Source organism: Centroberyx affinis, unplaced genomic scaffold (assembly GCF_046629955.1).
Source record: "Centroberyx affinis isolate AG114_WGS23_722 - 3 ecotype Tasmania unplaced genomic scaffold, CSIRO-AGI_Caff_v1 ptg000303l_1, whole genome shotgun sequence".
Classification (NCBI taxonomy): Eukaryota; Metazoa; Chordata; class Actinopteri; order Beryciformes; family Berycidae; genus Centroberyx; species Centroberyx affinis.
In genome coordinates this window covers 3,501-20,295 of record NW_027278981.1, presented here as the reverse complement: position 1 = coordinate 20,295, position 16,795 = coordinate 3,501, and the positions used below count along the sequence as shown (strand labels likewise).

Sequence of the window (16,795 nt, the reverse complement as noted above, 5' to 3'; positions counted from 1 at the left end):
TACACTTCTAAAATTGATTGATTGGGCTTTAATGCAACCTGACAATATGACAACCCAAACTTGATGTTGTAAATTGTTTTATTTTATATTGTTGTGAAACACTGGAGAAAAGGAGGCCATACTCTCAGTTGTGGTGAGATCTGAAAAAGACGAGTAGAAAAATTTCAACAGGATGTCTTATCCTGTAAAGAACCTACTTAAAGGTATGAAAATATTTTAGCACTGATGTCGACTGTCAACTTGTCACCTTCTCCATTAGTCTCCATCCAAAATGCAAAGGGAGACACATTTAAAAAGTAGACAGGTAGGATACTAAACTTTGAGTCTCTGTATATAATTCCAGATTGGGACTTTAATGGAGTATTTGCAAGGAGGTTAGTGGTTACACGTGTACTGTCCTCACACCTGACACCTGCTCAGGGTAAAGTCTTGTAATGTCAGTGTGAAGTCTCCAAGAAAGAACTCATATTTTCAGCATCCTTCCTCACCTGCCTCTGTAAACCTTTTACCATGTCATTCATAACCTGTTTCCTTCTTCATGTCCCTCATATTCCCAGTCCTTCATCTCCATCTATTGTCCATTCTGAGCATTACATGCTGTTGGGTCCTTTCATCTAAAAGGAGCACATACAGAAAGTTTAACATGTTAGCATGGTTTAACATGGTTTAACGTGCCTGTTTTTGTGTATCTGTTGTATCTATCTCTAATTCAGCAACACCTAAATTCATTGAACTGGAGCATTTATAGGCATTACAGTTTTTGACTATTTTGTCATTTTAGAGGGGCCCCCGAATGACTTGGGGTAATTTGCAAACTGTCTACTACTTGTAAAATGAAATTGACACCCATGTCAGCAACAGTTACCATCAGGATACAAGTGTTTTAGCTGTAATATTATGCTAAGGATGTTTTAGAACATTAGGGGGTGGTTGTTTAACCTTAAAATCAAGTTAAAATTCCCTTGAAAATGCATTAAAATTAAGCATTTTGCAAAACAAACAATATATAGCCTATATGAAAATACAGAATAAGTAACAAATGCCCAAACTCTGTTACTCAAAATTGAACTAATCTCATTCGCTGGAACTCTTTCCTCACTCTTTAGCTCTATGTGCCTCTAAAGTTGCACACATCCATATTCAGCAGCTGTCAAGAAACCAGCGCTAGTATCTAAGACAGGTTGTGGGATGACAGAAATTTAGTTATTTTCCATCTACACCAATGATTGCTGTTCTAAAGAAACACATTATGCTATTAAATATTTGAATAAAAATATGTTTATTACTCGGGTGCTGCAGAGATTTTGTAATAATCCATTAATGCTCTGTTGGGAAGATAACCAAACACTGTCTGGTTGTTTGATTAGCATCAATTGTACTGACTCTCCTTACCAATGTGCATTGGTCATCATGCAGTAAAGGCTGCGTTCACATTGTGGAGCGCGATCCGCGTCGCTTTTGAAAAAAGTGGCACAATGTAATGTGTTTTTAGGTAACCAGCGATGTGTTGTTCTCTGGTAAGAAGTGACGCATGACGCGCGCATCCTATCCGCTCAAGTTTAACTATTTTAAACTCTTTGCGCGACCAACCGCGGCAAAAAATCAGCGATCTGCCGCGCGCGGTGAGCGCGGTGAGCGCGGAATCCGCGCCCTTCCATAGGAAATAATGGTGTTTAGAGCGGAAAACGCTCCGCAGTGTCAACACAGCGTTGGTATATTACGCCTATTATTACGCCTTAATGGGTCCTCAGACAGATGCACACATGCAGTTCCAAACACAGACATTACGAATTCTGGACACTGGTAGAAGGTAAGTTTTCCTCTAATACTTAGCCTAATAGGCCAGAATAAATTTGCTTCTTTTAGCTATTTCTTTTGAGAAAAAGAAGTAAAGTGAAGAAAAGTATTTTCACTGTGTTATTCTGTCAAATACACAATAAAAAAATACTTTTCTTGTCATTTGGCATTCAAATTCTGAGTTTGATTTGGAGTGATGGGCCTATTAAATGCAACCCAGAGATGCAGGTTCAACTCCAGCCCGGATACAGCAGGGTGCTGTGTTGGGCTACGTCCCCCCAAATTTTTACCACATACTATGAATGGTAATAAGTTGTCTGATGACCAAATGATGTTGAAATGCTAATGTATTTACTGTGTGTTTGTAACAGCAGATAACGGATATCGACGCAGAACCAAAACTTCTGAAGGTGAATTGTGAGATGAGTACGGGCTCTAGTGGGAAGTCCCCATCCTCATCAACCCCCTACAACTCAGCTGGAGAGACAAGAGACATGAGCGGGACACCTCTCTCTCCAGTCTCTGTCTCGACAGCTCAGCTGGCTCCGGCTGCCAGATCATGTCGGGTGGGAAACCGGCTCACTGCTGCCACCAACGACGCTCAGCCACTCCCTGCTCAAGCTGCTCCTGTTGAGAACCATCGGTAAGTACAAGTTCAAGTTCAGCTTTGTTTATATAGCCCTTTATCACACGCATGTCTCAAAGGACTTTACAGAGAATGAGCCCAACTAGATCTAACTGATCGACCATAGAACAGACTGATACAGGACGAACATTAGGAAGATTATTTAATATCATCTGCAACCCCTGCACCAGTCAGCTGTGACCATCTCCCACCAGCCCCAGCCACATAGCTGTTATTTCAAATTTATTTTAAATTTAAATTTAAATTTATTACACTGGATAACACCACTCATTGGACATTGAGACACTTAAATTGTTTTATATTTATATTGTTATATTGTTATGTATATTTCCTATATCCTGTCTGCGCTATTTTTATTCTATTATTTGTTTTACTTACCTTCTCTTTGTTCTGCTGCTGTACTGTACATTGCTGCTGTGACACCTGAATTTCCCCTAGGGGATCAATAAAGTGTATCTTTATCTTTATCTTGAAGAGCACAATACACACAAAAGCAGATTTTAGCACGAAATAACAGCCTACCTATTCTACATAACCAAACCTCCCCAGCACCACCAGCCTTAGACCCTCAATGCAAACAAGGACGTATAGTGTTGTGTAGCTGTCTACTAAGATACAATAGATTGCTAGCTTTGGTTTTGGCAGTTTTGTTGACAGTAAATTCTACTTTAAACTCTACTTTGCTTACTGTTAAGTGAAAAATGACAATCATTTGAAGAAAACACAGACTGTTTTTCTGCTCAGAGTATTCACAGGTGACAAAATTGCTGTTGCTGTTTTGAAAAGTGTGGCTAATGACTGTATACTTTGACTTTATCTCTTGCCAGTCTGACAGAGAGAGAGAGGATCCGAGAGCAGAGGATTAAGGTCTTATCGGAGAAGCTCAAATTTCAGAAAGCGGAAAGCGTCCGACAGCTCTCTGAGCACAACAACACCATCATTGAGCAAGAGGACACCATCAAAGAGCTCCGCACTGAAATTGCACATCTGAGGAGATCTCATGAGAAGGCTGTGGCCTCTAAGAAGAAGGCCAAGGAGGTCGCATGGCAGCTAAAGGCAGCCGTCCAGGAGAAAACTCAAACCATCGAGGAGCTCCGCAGTGACAACGCTGCTCTTCAAAGATGGCAGGAAGAGGCCAAGGAGTCAGCGAGCAAACGAAAGGCGGTCATGGAGGAGCAAGATCCAACCACTGATGTGCTCAGATGGTTCGAACAATTCCTGTCTGGCAGCAGAAACCACAAGGCCAAGAGGGAACTGAAGCTGGAGGTAAGTTTTCATTCAACCAGCAGAAATCAATGTGTGCATGAGCTATTGTTGTTTGTTAGGATTTTTTTGTCTTTACAAGCTTAGTAGTGTTCTGTGTCAGTAGTAGGAAGTAGTGATGGGCGGACTTGAAACACCGCGTTGAAACGCTTCCAAACCTTTGCGACACTGCTGTGTTGAAACAGTGCTTCGTATCAAAGTGGCCAAGTCACATGATTTCAGCAAATTAAGTTTTGTTACCTCGTGCTGTTTTGAAACGTGTTGAAGTTTTGATGGTTCAACCCTCGGGGGTCGACCCCAAAGTGAACCTGTGTCAAATGTATGGCAACTACTGATCTCAAATCAGTTGTCATAACTCATAGCTCACACTAACTGACTGATTCAATGAGTTTACGCTGATTCGCAGTCACTTGAACGAATTGTTTTCCTCAGTAACATCTCAGGATATTGGAGACTACTTTTAAATGAAATGCAATTAACTTCCGAATCGTTGAATCATTGAAGCTGGTTGTTTTGTGTCTTCCCTTTACACGCATTTGACCAGCAGATGTCACCAGTGTGTGGTGTTTGGAGCGTTTCCACACAGTGAATCATTTTCAATTGGTTCCTTGTTTCTCCCATCACTAGTATAAAGTGGCGTACAGTGCTTAAAGGAATAGTTCAGTCATTATCAACTCACCCCCATGCAAGCTGAAACTCGGGTGAAGTTTGTTAGTCCATACAGCGCCCTGAGCTCCACAGCGGAACGGAGTAGAAGCTTCTCCAAAACAACTGAAGTTGCTGGGGACCTGACTTGACTTGACTTCACGGTTCAAAAAATAACGGAAAATAACCATAAAATGGCTCCATGCAGCTTGTGCAGCATAACCCAAGTCTCCTGAAGCCAAACAATCCAAAAGTGACTTGAAAAGACACACATTTACACCATTATTTAGCTGAAATCGCCACTTTGAATTGTCAAATTCAGTAAGTCAGCACCCATATTAATGTTTGACATGCACTTTAAGTCTCTGTTCTGTATGTATTCTGCACAGTGTAATACATGCAGCGTTTATAGTTAAAAATGGCACATTTTATGGCATTTTTCATTATTACTTTGACATCAAACATTAATATGGGTGCTCACTTATTGGATTTGACGATTAAATACAACATAATTGGTTTATAACAGTATTTCTACCTACGTATTTTCAGATCTTGCACTTTTATTTTGAAGCCTAAACGGCCAAACTGGAAGTCTTGTTTCTGATAATTCGAGGAAGAGTTACGCATGTAGTTCTCCTCGTTCTCGTATCTCGGCTGCACGCTAGACAGCTAGAGTGGTGATTTCAGCTAAATAGTGGTGTAAATGCCGGGCTTTTCAAGTCAGTGACTTGCCTTGTGCTGGACAAGCTGCATGGAGCCATTTTATGGTTATTTTCCTTTATTTTTTGAACCGTGAAGTCAAGTCAAGTCAGGTCCCCAGCAACTTCAGTTGTTTTGGAGAAGCTTCTACGCCGTTCCGCTGTGGAGCTCAGGACGAGGTATGGACTAACAAACTTAACCCGAGTTTCAGCTGGCATGGAGGTGAGTAGATAATTATTGAATTTTCATTTTTGGGTGAACTATTCCTTTAAGTCTAAGGTGTCTATCTTATGCCTGTTTTACACAAAAAAGTTATGTTTATTCATTTCAAATTCAGTTGCAAAAACTCAAAGACAGACTTCAATACGAGCCAAATGAGCTAGAGACTGATGGAAGAGGAGAAAGACTGGAGGACTCCAGTCAGACAGCAGAGGACTGCCAGGAGGAGAGAGAAAGAGAGGAGAGAGAAAAGGAGAAGAGAAAGAGGGAGAAGAGAGAAAGCAAGGAGAGAGAAAGAGAGGAGAGAGAAAGGGAGGCAAGGGAGGAGAGAGAACGGGAGGAGAGAGAAAAAGAGGAGAGACGCAACAGAGGACGGATGGAAAGCTGCAAGAGAGAGGAGAAGAGTAAGATCAGCAGCCAGTCTGATCCAGAGGGCAGGGGAGGATGTCAGAAGGCCAGTCCTCAGCAGAAGACTGAGGAGGAGGAGAAGGCCCTGAGCCCCGGACCCAAGGAGAAGGTGGAGATGCTGCAAGTCCAGCAAAAAAGAATAAAAGGGAAGTTGGAGAAAAAGAGGAAGGTGGGGATCGAGCCTCCTCCTCATATCAAGAAGGCCCTGGAGGAGAGGATGAAGGAACAGCAGCAGAGGGAAGAACAGGAGAAGATGGAGCTGGAGAGGAAACAGAAGGAAGATGAGATGCAAAGACAGCAGGAGGAGAGAGAAAGGGCAAGGGAGCAGCAAAACAGAGAGTTTGCTGAAGACGAAAGAAGAGCGAGAGAGGCCTTGCTGGCGGCGAGGGAGGCGGAACGGAAGGAAATGGAGGAGAGAGAAAGAGAGGAGAGAGAGAGGGAGGAGAAGGAAAGACGGCAGAGAGAAGAAGAGGAGAGGAGGAGGGAGGAGAAGGAAAGACGGCAGAGAGAAGAAGAGGAGAGGAGGAGGGAGGAGAAGGAAAGACGGCAGAGAGAAGAAGAGGAGAGGAGGAGGGAGGAGAAGGAAAGAGAGCAGAGAGAAGAAGAGAGGAAGAGGGAGGAGAAGGAGCAGGAACAACAACTGCGAAAGTTCGAAAAGAAAGGCTTCTTCACAAAGATCCAGAGGTGGAAGTTTAACCAGCAGAAAGACTTAAACCAGCTTAACATCATACGGGCTAAGACGGAGATACCGTACAGCATCTGCTGTTGTAAAGGTAAGGAAACAGTTTACTTTCTTTTATATTTAACAGAAGTACACTAGGTCATAGCTATGTTTTATTAGTTGTAAAAAGGGTAGTGGAGGTGTGCACATCCAACCTACATTAAGGCCAGATACCGGATAAAATTGTCATGAAAAGTGGCTCAACAAAGAATTATCCGCACACTGGATTAGAGCTCTATTCTTAATGCTTTATTTAGTGCAGTAAAGCAACTTTTCAACACTATGGTCTTCCTAAGATCGAAATGAAGCATTAAAGGAATAGTTCACCCAAAAATGGAAATTCTGTTATCATCTACTCACCCTCATGCCAATTGAAACTCAGGTGAAATGTATTAGTCCATATAACACACAGGGAGGCTGCAGCACAACTTGGTAGCAGCCTTCTCCAAAACAACTGAAGTCAATGGGGACCTGTTCTTTAGAGTTCCAAAACAAAAACAGCCAAACAATCACACTGTGAATAGAAAGACCTATACACCATTATTTGTTGCAAATCAATCAGCTGTAGTTAAGATTTGCAATAAATTATGGTGTAAATATACTGTAGGTCTTTTTGGAACTCTGAAGAACTGGTCCCCACTGACTTCAGTTGTTTTGGAGAAGGCTGCTATGGAGTTGTGCTGGCAACCTCCCTGTGTGTTATATGGACAAACTTCACCTGTGTTTCAACTGGCATGAGGGGGATGAGATGATGACAGAATTTTCATTTCTGGGTGAACTATTCGTTTAAGAATGGAGCTGAATGTGCTACTGAGACAGACAGACAACATGTATTATTTACAGCCTACAACATACATAACTTTGACTTTGGGACAAAGATGTTACTTAACTTAAGATCTTACTTTACTTAGTGTTACTTTTTTTTTTTTTTAGACATTTGCAAACATAAGAGAAAGCAGTTCCAGAAGAAGCAGAAAAAGATAGATGACCTGGTGAAAAAAGAAGAGAGAAGGCAGAAGAAGGAGGATGAATGGAAAGCAAAGAAGAGGGAGAAGGCGCTGAAGAAACTTGAGGACAAAAACAAAGGAAAGGAGATGGAATAATAAACCCCACTCCTTTCAGAAACCAGCCCTGTTTGGAACCACATAACCCTACATGGTACAGTGTGTACTGTGTACTCATTCAGTGAACTAGTACTAGCAGTCTGTTCTGTTACCGCCGCGTGCGTTACACTCTCCCAGAAAAACACGGCTGTGTTCTGGGGGAGACACGTGATCATTTCCTCCCTTCCCGGCTGGGGGGGGGGGAGTCACACAATGATAGGGACTGTAGGCACATCAGGAACTGCCAACACCAAAAGAGCCCTCGTTCAACTGCTGTGTTTGCAGTGGGACCGCCCTCGACCCTTGTGGACTTGGCAGGAGTCTGAGGGCGGACACTGAGACTGGGCCATTCTCGCCACTGTAGTATACATCTGGGCACATACTATGCAGTGGAAATACAATATATACTCATTTAACATCACACTGAGTATATTAAATATGAGTATTGTGCGGTTTCAAACACTGGGCAGGTCCCTGCCATGGCGCCATCCCTTTTGCAACCCTCAACCATTTTGCTCTGCCAACATCTTTCCTGCTATGGACAGACACGATCAACAGCTTTGACTTTGGGACAAAGATGTTACTTAACCTCTTGTACCGTTTTTTTTTATTTTTTTTTTTAGACATTTGCAAACATAAGAGAAAGCAGTTCCAGAAGAAGCAGAAAAAGATAAATGACCTGGTGAAAAAAGAAGAGAGAAGGCAGAAAAAGGAGGATGAATGGAAAGCAAAGAAGAGGGAGAAGGCGCTGAAGAAACTTGAGGACAAAAACAAAGGAAAGGAGATGGAATAATAAACCCCACTCCTTTCAGAAACCAGCCCTGTTTGGAACCACATACAAATGTAGTACATACTACATGGTACAGTGTGTACTGTGTACTCATTCAGTGAACTAGTACCAGCAGTCTGTTCTGTTACCTCCGCGTGCGTTACACTCTCCCAGAAAAACACGGCTGTGTTCTGGGGGAGACACGTGATCATTTCCTCCCTTCCCGGCTGGGGGGGGGGGGGAGTCGCACAATGATAGGGACTGTAGGCACATCAGGAACTGCCAACACCAAAAGAGCCCTCGTTCAACTGCTGTGTTTGCAGTGGGACCGCCCTCGACCCTTGTGGACTTGGCAGGAGTCTAAGGGCGGACACTGAGACTGGGCCATTCTCGCCACTATAGTATACATCTGGGCACATACTATGCCGTGGAAATACAATATATACTCATTTAACATCACACTGAGTATATTAAATATGAGTACTATGCGGTTTCAAACACTGGGCAGGTCCCTGCCATGGCGCCATCCCTTTTGCAACCCTCAACCATTTTGCTCTGCCAACATCTTTCCTGCTATGGACAGACACGATCAACAGCGACCTCCTTCTTCAGCGACATCAGGACTGGATTTCCTCAGCCAAAATATTCCATACAATTTACTCTGTTGCTGTGATTGATTAATAATCGATTAATAAAAACATTAATCGGAGAATGTGGGTCTAATATTTCCATATTTTTGTCCATTTGTCCTACTCTGTAGGCCAACAGTTTGCACAATTCTGATCTGTGTGCTTGTACATGAATATGCTACTTCATCTGTAAATATGATCTGGTAACGAGAACAGCTAACAGACTACATTTGCACATCTGGAAACATTTCTGTATACAGGCTACCTCCATCTGTAAATGTGATAAGGTGAATATCTAACAATGCACATTGTAACTGTCGTGGAAATCTATCAAAACACTGGACACATACACAAAATAAAGGCACAGGCACTGACGGATCTGAAGATTGATGAGATTATTATTGATCAATAATGAGACATAAACTCACACCCAAAGCTTACATCAGTATGTCTCAGCTCAAAAACATAGTACTTGATCTTATATAGTTTTCTAAGAGACAAAGAAATGATCTGTGGTTGGTCAATGCATATTTACTTAAATACTTTCAACCAATTGGCACAAAGCCATGAGAGAGCACACGCTCCAATCATGCTCCCAGCTCATGCACATACATGAAGTCATATTATTGGAAACCTTCAAAACAGGGCCTCAACATCTGGTTCCACTTAAATGTCTCTACAATAGTCTCTTTGTTTCACAATATAATTGAGAGTTAAATCAGAACAAAATGAATAAATGATAAAACTAGGTATGTGACTTACTTTACTTTCACATATCTTAGTTAACCTGTGTTTAAGGAATATTTCATTTTTCCTAGCCAAGATCTAAAAACTAATGTAGGTTACAGATAACAGCTATTAAAGAAAGCAGACAGTGCAGATAGAAAGAAATCATAAAATGTAACACACACTAAAACAGGACATTTCTGCAAGTTTGAAAATGAAAAGATCCCAAAAACGTACCTTCTTTTCTTTATTGTGGCTTTGTTAAAGTGACACTAATTGATTTTTTCTGACCACTAGAGGGTGACAGAAACACACACAGCAAAGCTACTGGACGGAAGCAACTTAGGACAAACCAGGCATGAAGACTAATGGCTAAAATAATGTGTACCTACAGAGAAATATCGCCCGTTACCAGTCTCGCTTTGCCATATTTTTCTCCCGCTGAAGGCTACATCTCCCACAATGACAAGTGAAGAGGCAGGTAGCAAGTTCACTAGTTGAAAACGTTTACTCGCTCGCTTCATCTTACTCGGACAAATTTGACAACAAGTTTTAGGAAAGAGGTGAAAACAGCAACACAGCTGGTCCGCCTGTGTGGCTAGGCTATATGTTTATATCATTACATCTCACGGAAATCTCCACGTAGCACACGTTAGTTTCAGGATTGGTTACAGGGTTTGGAATCGCTTATTGCAGGTTTAATGGTTTATTTGAAAAATGACTGCTCCCTTTCTGGCACTAAAGTGATTGTGATTGGCTGTCTTTTAGAACCATCACGACACAGCATGCCCTTTAACGTAAAGTCACATGAGCCTGTGGAGGAGGGGAAGCAAGCCCCCAGGAACAGCTCTGGGCTGTGCGGCGATTTTGGCGTAGTGGCCAAGCCCGGTATTGCAAGTCACGTGACGCCATGGGGCCCAAAAAGACTTTTTCCCATAGAGATACATGGGGAAAGAAACACCTGTAAAACTCCGGGAAAAATTTTCTAGGTGTAGTACATAGTCCAAATGGAGTCTTTGAATTATCAATTTTGAAATCATTGGGTCCATTTTTCAAGAGCTGTATAAAGCTGTATTTTATGGAGCTCCGTGAACGCGCCTCCAGGCCACGGGAACGCTCCGTGCGCATTCACCGCTTCTACTTCCACTGTTGACAAGCTATACAGCTAGCTGATTGTTAGCAGAGGCTTTTAGCTGTATGTGCTCAAACTAGATCACATTAAACTCAACCTACACGTCCGCCGACACTTAGGTTTAACAGGCAAGACTTCAGAACAATAACGGATGGTTTCTAATTTGTTTTTGTTTCTCTCTTGATTAAATAGGTCGCTTGCAAGCTAGCTAACGTTATAACATTGCTGTAGTTAACCAGCTACATGTAGCATATGCAGTTATATGCACCTACTTACTATTGTATATTTACATCTCAAAATTCTCCGTTCACAGACTATGCCTATGTACTTTTCTTTATCCTATTAAAGTTATGAATATATTTGGGCTTTGATGGTTGTTCTCATTTCTATTACTGTCTGTAAATTTATATTTAGATGTCCAATTTGAGTTAACCTGCTTGAGTTACTGATAATGTCTATTATGTAAATGGAATTGAGTCTTCTTCCAACCAGGTGTGTTTCTGGGCACTGCATAGGAAGATCAAGCTTATAGAAATTTTGCTATGACAGTCTAGATAGTGTAACACTTGCAAACTCAAATAAACCTTGGTGTGACACAACAAACCTAGAATATTCCCAATGATAATAATTTAACTGATTTTTTTTTCACTAGCAAACCTTACATCTAAGTTGCATAATGCAAACCTATCTTCATACACTGTTCATATAGGACTGTGTTTGATAAGAGTACCAATATTTATGTCATGACTAAATGTTGTGAGGTGACCCACCTTTGATCCAGTGTAGTTCAGTCCCATGGATTAAATCAATACATGCAGCAGAATAATAATGGCTACAAGTAATACTATCTATACACTGAGGCAACAGCAAGTTGGTTAACTTGGACTATGTGGTCTAGATGTGTGGCTTTAGTCAATATTGTCAGAAATTACTCACACTGTTGTAAGTGTAATAACATAATTGTAATAACCAAGGTAAGATGGAGATGGAAAAGTAATTTGAGGGCAATGGACTACAGAGTGATGACATCTAAGACTTATTTAAGAGATGATCCAAGACAAACTGGTATATGTAAAGTAAAGATTTATTTCAAAACACGTTCCATTCTACATGTTAAATACATGTAGACATCATAAATAAGTTAATTTCTTTGGGAGCATTTTCCAGAGAAGTGTCAGTGGTTCTTGAAGAGCAGGAGTTTCTGTAACAGAAGAAACTGCAGTAAGTATCTGTGGCTCAGTGTCTGACAGAAAACAGTTAGCATACATCATCATGATGATTACAGCACAGGGTGAAAAGTACTTAATTTGTGAAGCACTGGCTCCAGTAGAGGTGAAAAAGCTACCAAGTCATTACTATCTATGACCGATGTGAACCATCTCACATCGATAATGCTCTAAATTAAGTTCAAAATAAATCTCCTCACCTGGTTAAGCGAGTAAACCCTTGACATGGACCTGGCTAGCGATGTGTAGCATGAACTTGACTCCCTGTGAGAAACACAAGACAACGTTCAGCACAAGTGGAGCAACACAAGTGGAGCATACATCACAAATGCAAAGTTTAGTCTATGATCTAACCAACATTTCTATGTTTAACTGAGTTTAATTTGTTTAACTTGCCTGACGTTAACCCATGGTTATGTTAGCTGACTCCGTCTCGTTATGCTAACCGTTATTACCATCGTTAGCTTAGCTCAACTTTATCCAGACTGAATCACTTCACATCGGATGTAAGATTTATACAAATAAAGCAAATGTTCTGTGATTGAATAAATGATAGAGTCATACCTGGACGACGGTTTCCCCGAAGAGCCGAGTCTGCAGCAGCAACAGTCAATCAGAAGCTAGAACCTAGAACCTAGAAAGCTGCACATGAACGCGCCGTTGTCACGGACGCTACGAGAACGCCGCTTGACTCGTTCATGTGGGATAGGCGGGGCCAAGAAAAACACTACTGCGCAGGTGCTGTCGGCCACGGAAGTAGGAGTCGTAGAAACTTTTTCGGCGTATGCGCTGGGTGAGCAACTTTCATTGGAATGAATGGGCCGCCATCTTTGAATGCCTCATCCATAGTTTAATACATCCATGGTCGGCCGTGGCACGTGGCACATCATAGGATCACAGAGCAAAGTTAAGTTTCGTTTTCTCCCCCATCTTGTTTCTCCCACACAGTAAGCAGGCTGACCAATATCATGCATGTAAGCTGAAGCTAAAGTAGAATCTATACAATTATATCATATCGCCATTTTATTTTATGCATATGTGCGAGCTCAGTCCACCTGAAGTCCTCTGTTCTGTTGGTGGAGAGAGAGACACAGACAAGCATGGAGCATGGAGGTTTCAGCACGCCAAGGGCTTACTGCCGTGGCATGTGGCACACCCATACATGGTCTAGCCATATGTTTTGACCTAGTCTTGTTTATACCCTTTTGCAAGAGTGGATTCTGAATGAACAAGATGGTGAGCCAGAGCCCAACCCAGTGAGCCTCGTGGAGCGGAGTGCGGGCCAGCATGCGTGGAGGGTGTGACGTCCCAACTTTTGCCTCATCGTGTGTCCATGGAATGGAGCACACTCGTCTCTTCTTGATAACTCAGCTAAGATCTTTGCAAAACAAAATCACACTACCCGGGTAGATGAACACTGAAATATATATACTTGCCGGTATTGTTCCTGTTGAATAGAATTCAATATACATTGAATGGTTATTTTACTGGATCCATTGATGATATATGAGCTCTTACACTGAAGACATTGATTTTGAATAAATGTCAATTGTTACACTTTTTTCTAAAACCTCGCCCTTGTCCATTCTATCCTCCTTGAGTGTACCTAATGTTATCATTGCCAATAGATACAGCCCATACATTGAGTTAAGCCTTTATTGATATTTTGTATTATAGTAGTGGTGCATGTTATATGTCAGCACATTACATTACCATTCTTATTCTACATTGGCCCTCAGTAAGTGTTACAGATTGATATTGAGTAACTGATATTTCCCACGGCACAGCCAAGGGCATCACAAGCCAAATTCAGGTCAGTCAGTCAGTCAGGTAACGCTTAGTGAGATGTCGCATCACCACGCTGATGACGCTGTGCTTGCGTGCAGTCAACGTCATCAGTGTGGTAGCAATTTGGCTCCAAAAAGCTGTATTTTGTGAAAGCGGAGGACTCTATTGAAACTTTTATGGTGGCGTGTACATGATACTAAGCCCAAGGACACTCAATGTAAGTTTGAGCCACCAAGGACACAGAGCTTTTGATGTTTTAAAGGCGCATCAACTGGTGAGTATCTGAGTGCCCAGTTGCATGAAAAACCTTCGGTGTCAAACTTAGGTTTGTCCCTTTAGGCAAATAATTCCTTGAGGCCAGGTGTTTCTTTAGGAGCGTTCCATGAACCCCCTGAAATGATCTCCTTAGCTAAGGGCTTGTAATTAGTGTTTTACAGTAGTTTCAACTGTAACAACGCAGTTGAGTCCCTCGTTACCATGGCAACCGCTCTGTGCGATCTGCAGATGCTCAGCAGAGATCGCTATTATTTCAAAACATCTACAAAACTCACAGCTCCCCTTGCAATTTCATCAAAGTTTACATTTTTGTGACACCAAACCATGCCATAGATACTTATTTCATACAGACTATCAATTTTGTTTACTAGAAACGGACTGGCTGCAAGCTAGCTAATGGGAAAATGCATTGAACAAGCTGCTAGCTTTGTGGATTTCAATCTTGCCAACAAGAACGTTGGAAGCATATTTGTCTGTCTGGCTAGCCAGCCTGAAGCGTCCTACACATAAAACAATTTTCTTTGACAGTAATATTAATTAATTTCTAAATAATAGCAATATAAAAATGGCACAAATACTTAAGAGACCATGGGAGGCCCCTTAACATTTAAGGAAAGGAAATTTCCTTAAGTGCAACCCATAATATAAGGATGACTTAAGGATCTTTCCTTATCTGCAGATTTATCTAAGGATATTCCCTGAGGGGGGAGATAAGTGGGTTTTGTGCAACTCACTTGAGTTCAAGGTGAACATTAAAGAGAACTTATGGTATAAAACTTAACTAAGAGTTTTTGTTCAACCGGGCACAAACTTCTAACTCAACTGCTGTTGCTAAATGAAGTTCTTGTTAACAGTGAGTTGGATAAAGATCTTTGGGATGCTAGTAATGACATAGACATCTAGCATCCCTTTGGGGCTAACCAAGCCCCACTCTCTGCTGTTAATTTACATACATCCACATCTTTTGTTGCCGCTGCATGTCAAAAATGTCACAATTATGTAGCCAACAGAGATATCTAATACTACTTAGATCAATTTGTTTCACTTACAGTGTCTTGTAAGCCTATGAGGGCTCAGCATCTGTATGGAGAATGACACTATAATAAAATTAAATCAAATCAAACTACACTGCAAGAAATGGCAAGCTTACTAAGTTTTTTATGTTGTATTTGGACCTATACTTATTCCAGGATAGTTGAAACAATTTATATTTAGAGAATTGTTTTGGCAATTGTATTATTTCGCTTTCAACAGTGAAATTCTTTGAATGAGAATGGCCCTGAAATCCCTACAGTACTTGGACAGGTCACCTGTTTTTTTCTGCCACACCAGCTAAATGTTACTGTTATCTCTACATCTCTGATTAATTTTACTGTATATCTTGTCCCAAGTAAGTTGCTCCATACAGCATCTGGAGAATTCTATGGCGCGATATAACAGCTGCCTAAACAATAGTGAAAACTGTACTTTCAAATGAGTAAAGAGTATACTGTACCCAATATAATAGAGTTGACTCGAAAGCCTCCACCTCCAATCCCCACCATAAACTGTGACGCTAAATATAAGTAGAAGTTGGGACACAACGCTCTTGTTACACTAAATATGAACATCACAACCACTGGAATTTGAGTTGCTCGTTTGCGGCCAAACCTGGAAGACACAGAGATTGATTGATTGAAGACGATACAGAAGGTGATGATGATGATGATGAAGATGATACAGCATAAACGACACAATTTCTTACCACTTGACATTCACTTACGATTCAGCAAAAGGTCCAAATAAGAGAGAACCAACAAGAATACCAGCCATCAACACTGTTTGTGCAACTTCCACCAGGTTTGCTTTTTCACAAACTAGATCAAACTAAAAAATAGAAACCCGACATCAAACGAAAGATACTGTGTGATACATTGAAAAGGATTTTATGATTTAATACTTGAACATTATTATCAAAGCGTCACACTCAGTCCAACTTACATCAGTGACTATGGTGGCTTCATACAGACTCTTGTCGTACACCCATCCATTCTGGCACACTGTGGTCTCATTGAGTCCATACTCCCTGATGGCATCAATGTCCCAGTCCACAGGGACAAACATCTGACACCTACTGAAGGTCCCATCCTTCTCCCGGGGCAGAGTCAAGTTCAGCTGCTCATCTGTGGTTAGGTTAGGACCAGCACTGAGGATCCAGTCTGTGTTACAGTGTCGGCCTGGCTCTGACTCGACATAAAGCAAGCTTGCAAAGTGAAAAGGCATGTTTATATTTGGAAAGCAAAGGGCAAAAAGAATGAGATGCTGGAATAAACCAAATTCCCCAATGTTCCTCAGGATCTCTCCAAAATCAGCCATGTTGAGGGTGTTGATTGTCTCCTTTGTGTTGCTTTGTGGAAAAAGACCACCACAGGATCACCTTTGAACAGTGTCCATTAATGTTTAACCTCAGCATTTTATATTTTAACAAGCATAACATTCACTATTTCACTCCATTGACAGTCACCTGAAGTGCAGTAAACTGGACAAACAAAACTTTAATATGCTCTCCATTCTGTGTTTCATGTTCATTATCACGTTTCTTTTTATTCTCACTTTGGGTTGGAACCCAGAATGTGATGTTGAATCCTTGAATCCTTGCCAACACCTCCACATTACGAGCCTATTCATTTGGGGTAGAGGTATTTCAAAGATCCAAATTGTTGTGTAAAAATCCAAGATACCAAAATTCTGTAGCTTTTCACTGAAATC

At 41.3% G+C, this 16,795-nt stretch overlaps 1 protein-coding gene across 1 annotated transcript; it reads right to left on the bottom strand.

Moving 5' to 3' along the window:
- Positions 1 to 12,187: 12,187 nt before the first annotated feature.
- Positions 12,188 to 16,402, bottom strand: LOC139640898 (solute carrier family 22 member 14-like). Its single transcript, XM_071515089.1, has 4 exons — positions 16,028 to 16,402; positions 15,810 to 15,913; positions 15,538 to 15,697; positions 12,188 to 12,247 (listed from the first exon to the last, which is right to left on the bottom strand). The coding sequence occupies exons 1-4, from the start codon at positions 16,400 to 16,402 to the stop codon at positions 12,188 to 12,190; spliced, it is 699 nt and encodes a 232-aa protein (XP_071371190.1).
- Positions 16,403 to 16,795: the final 393 nt, after the last annotated feature.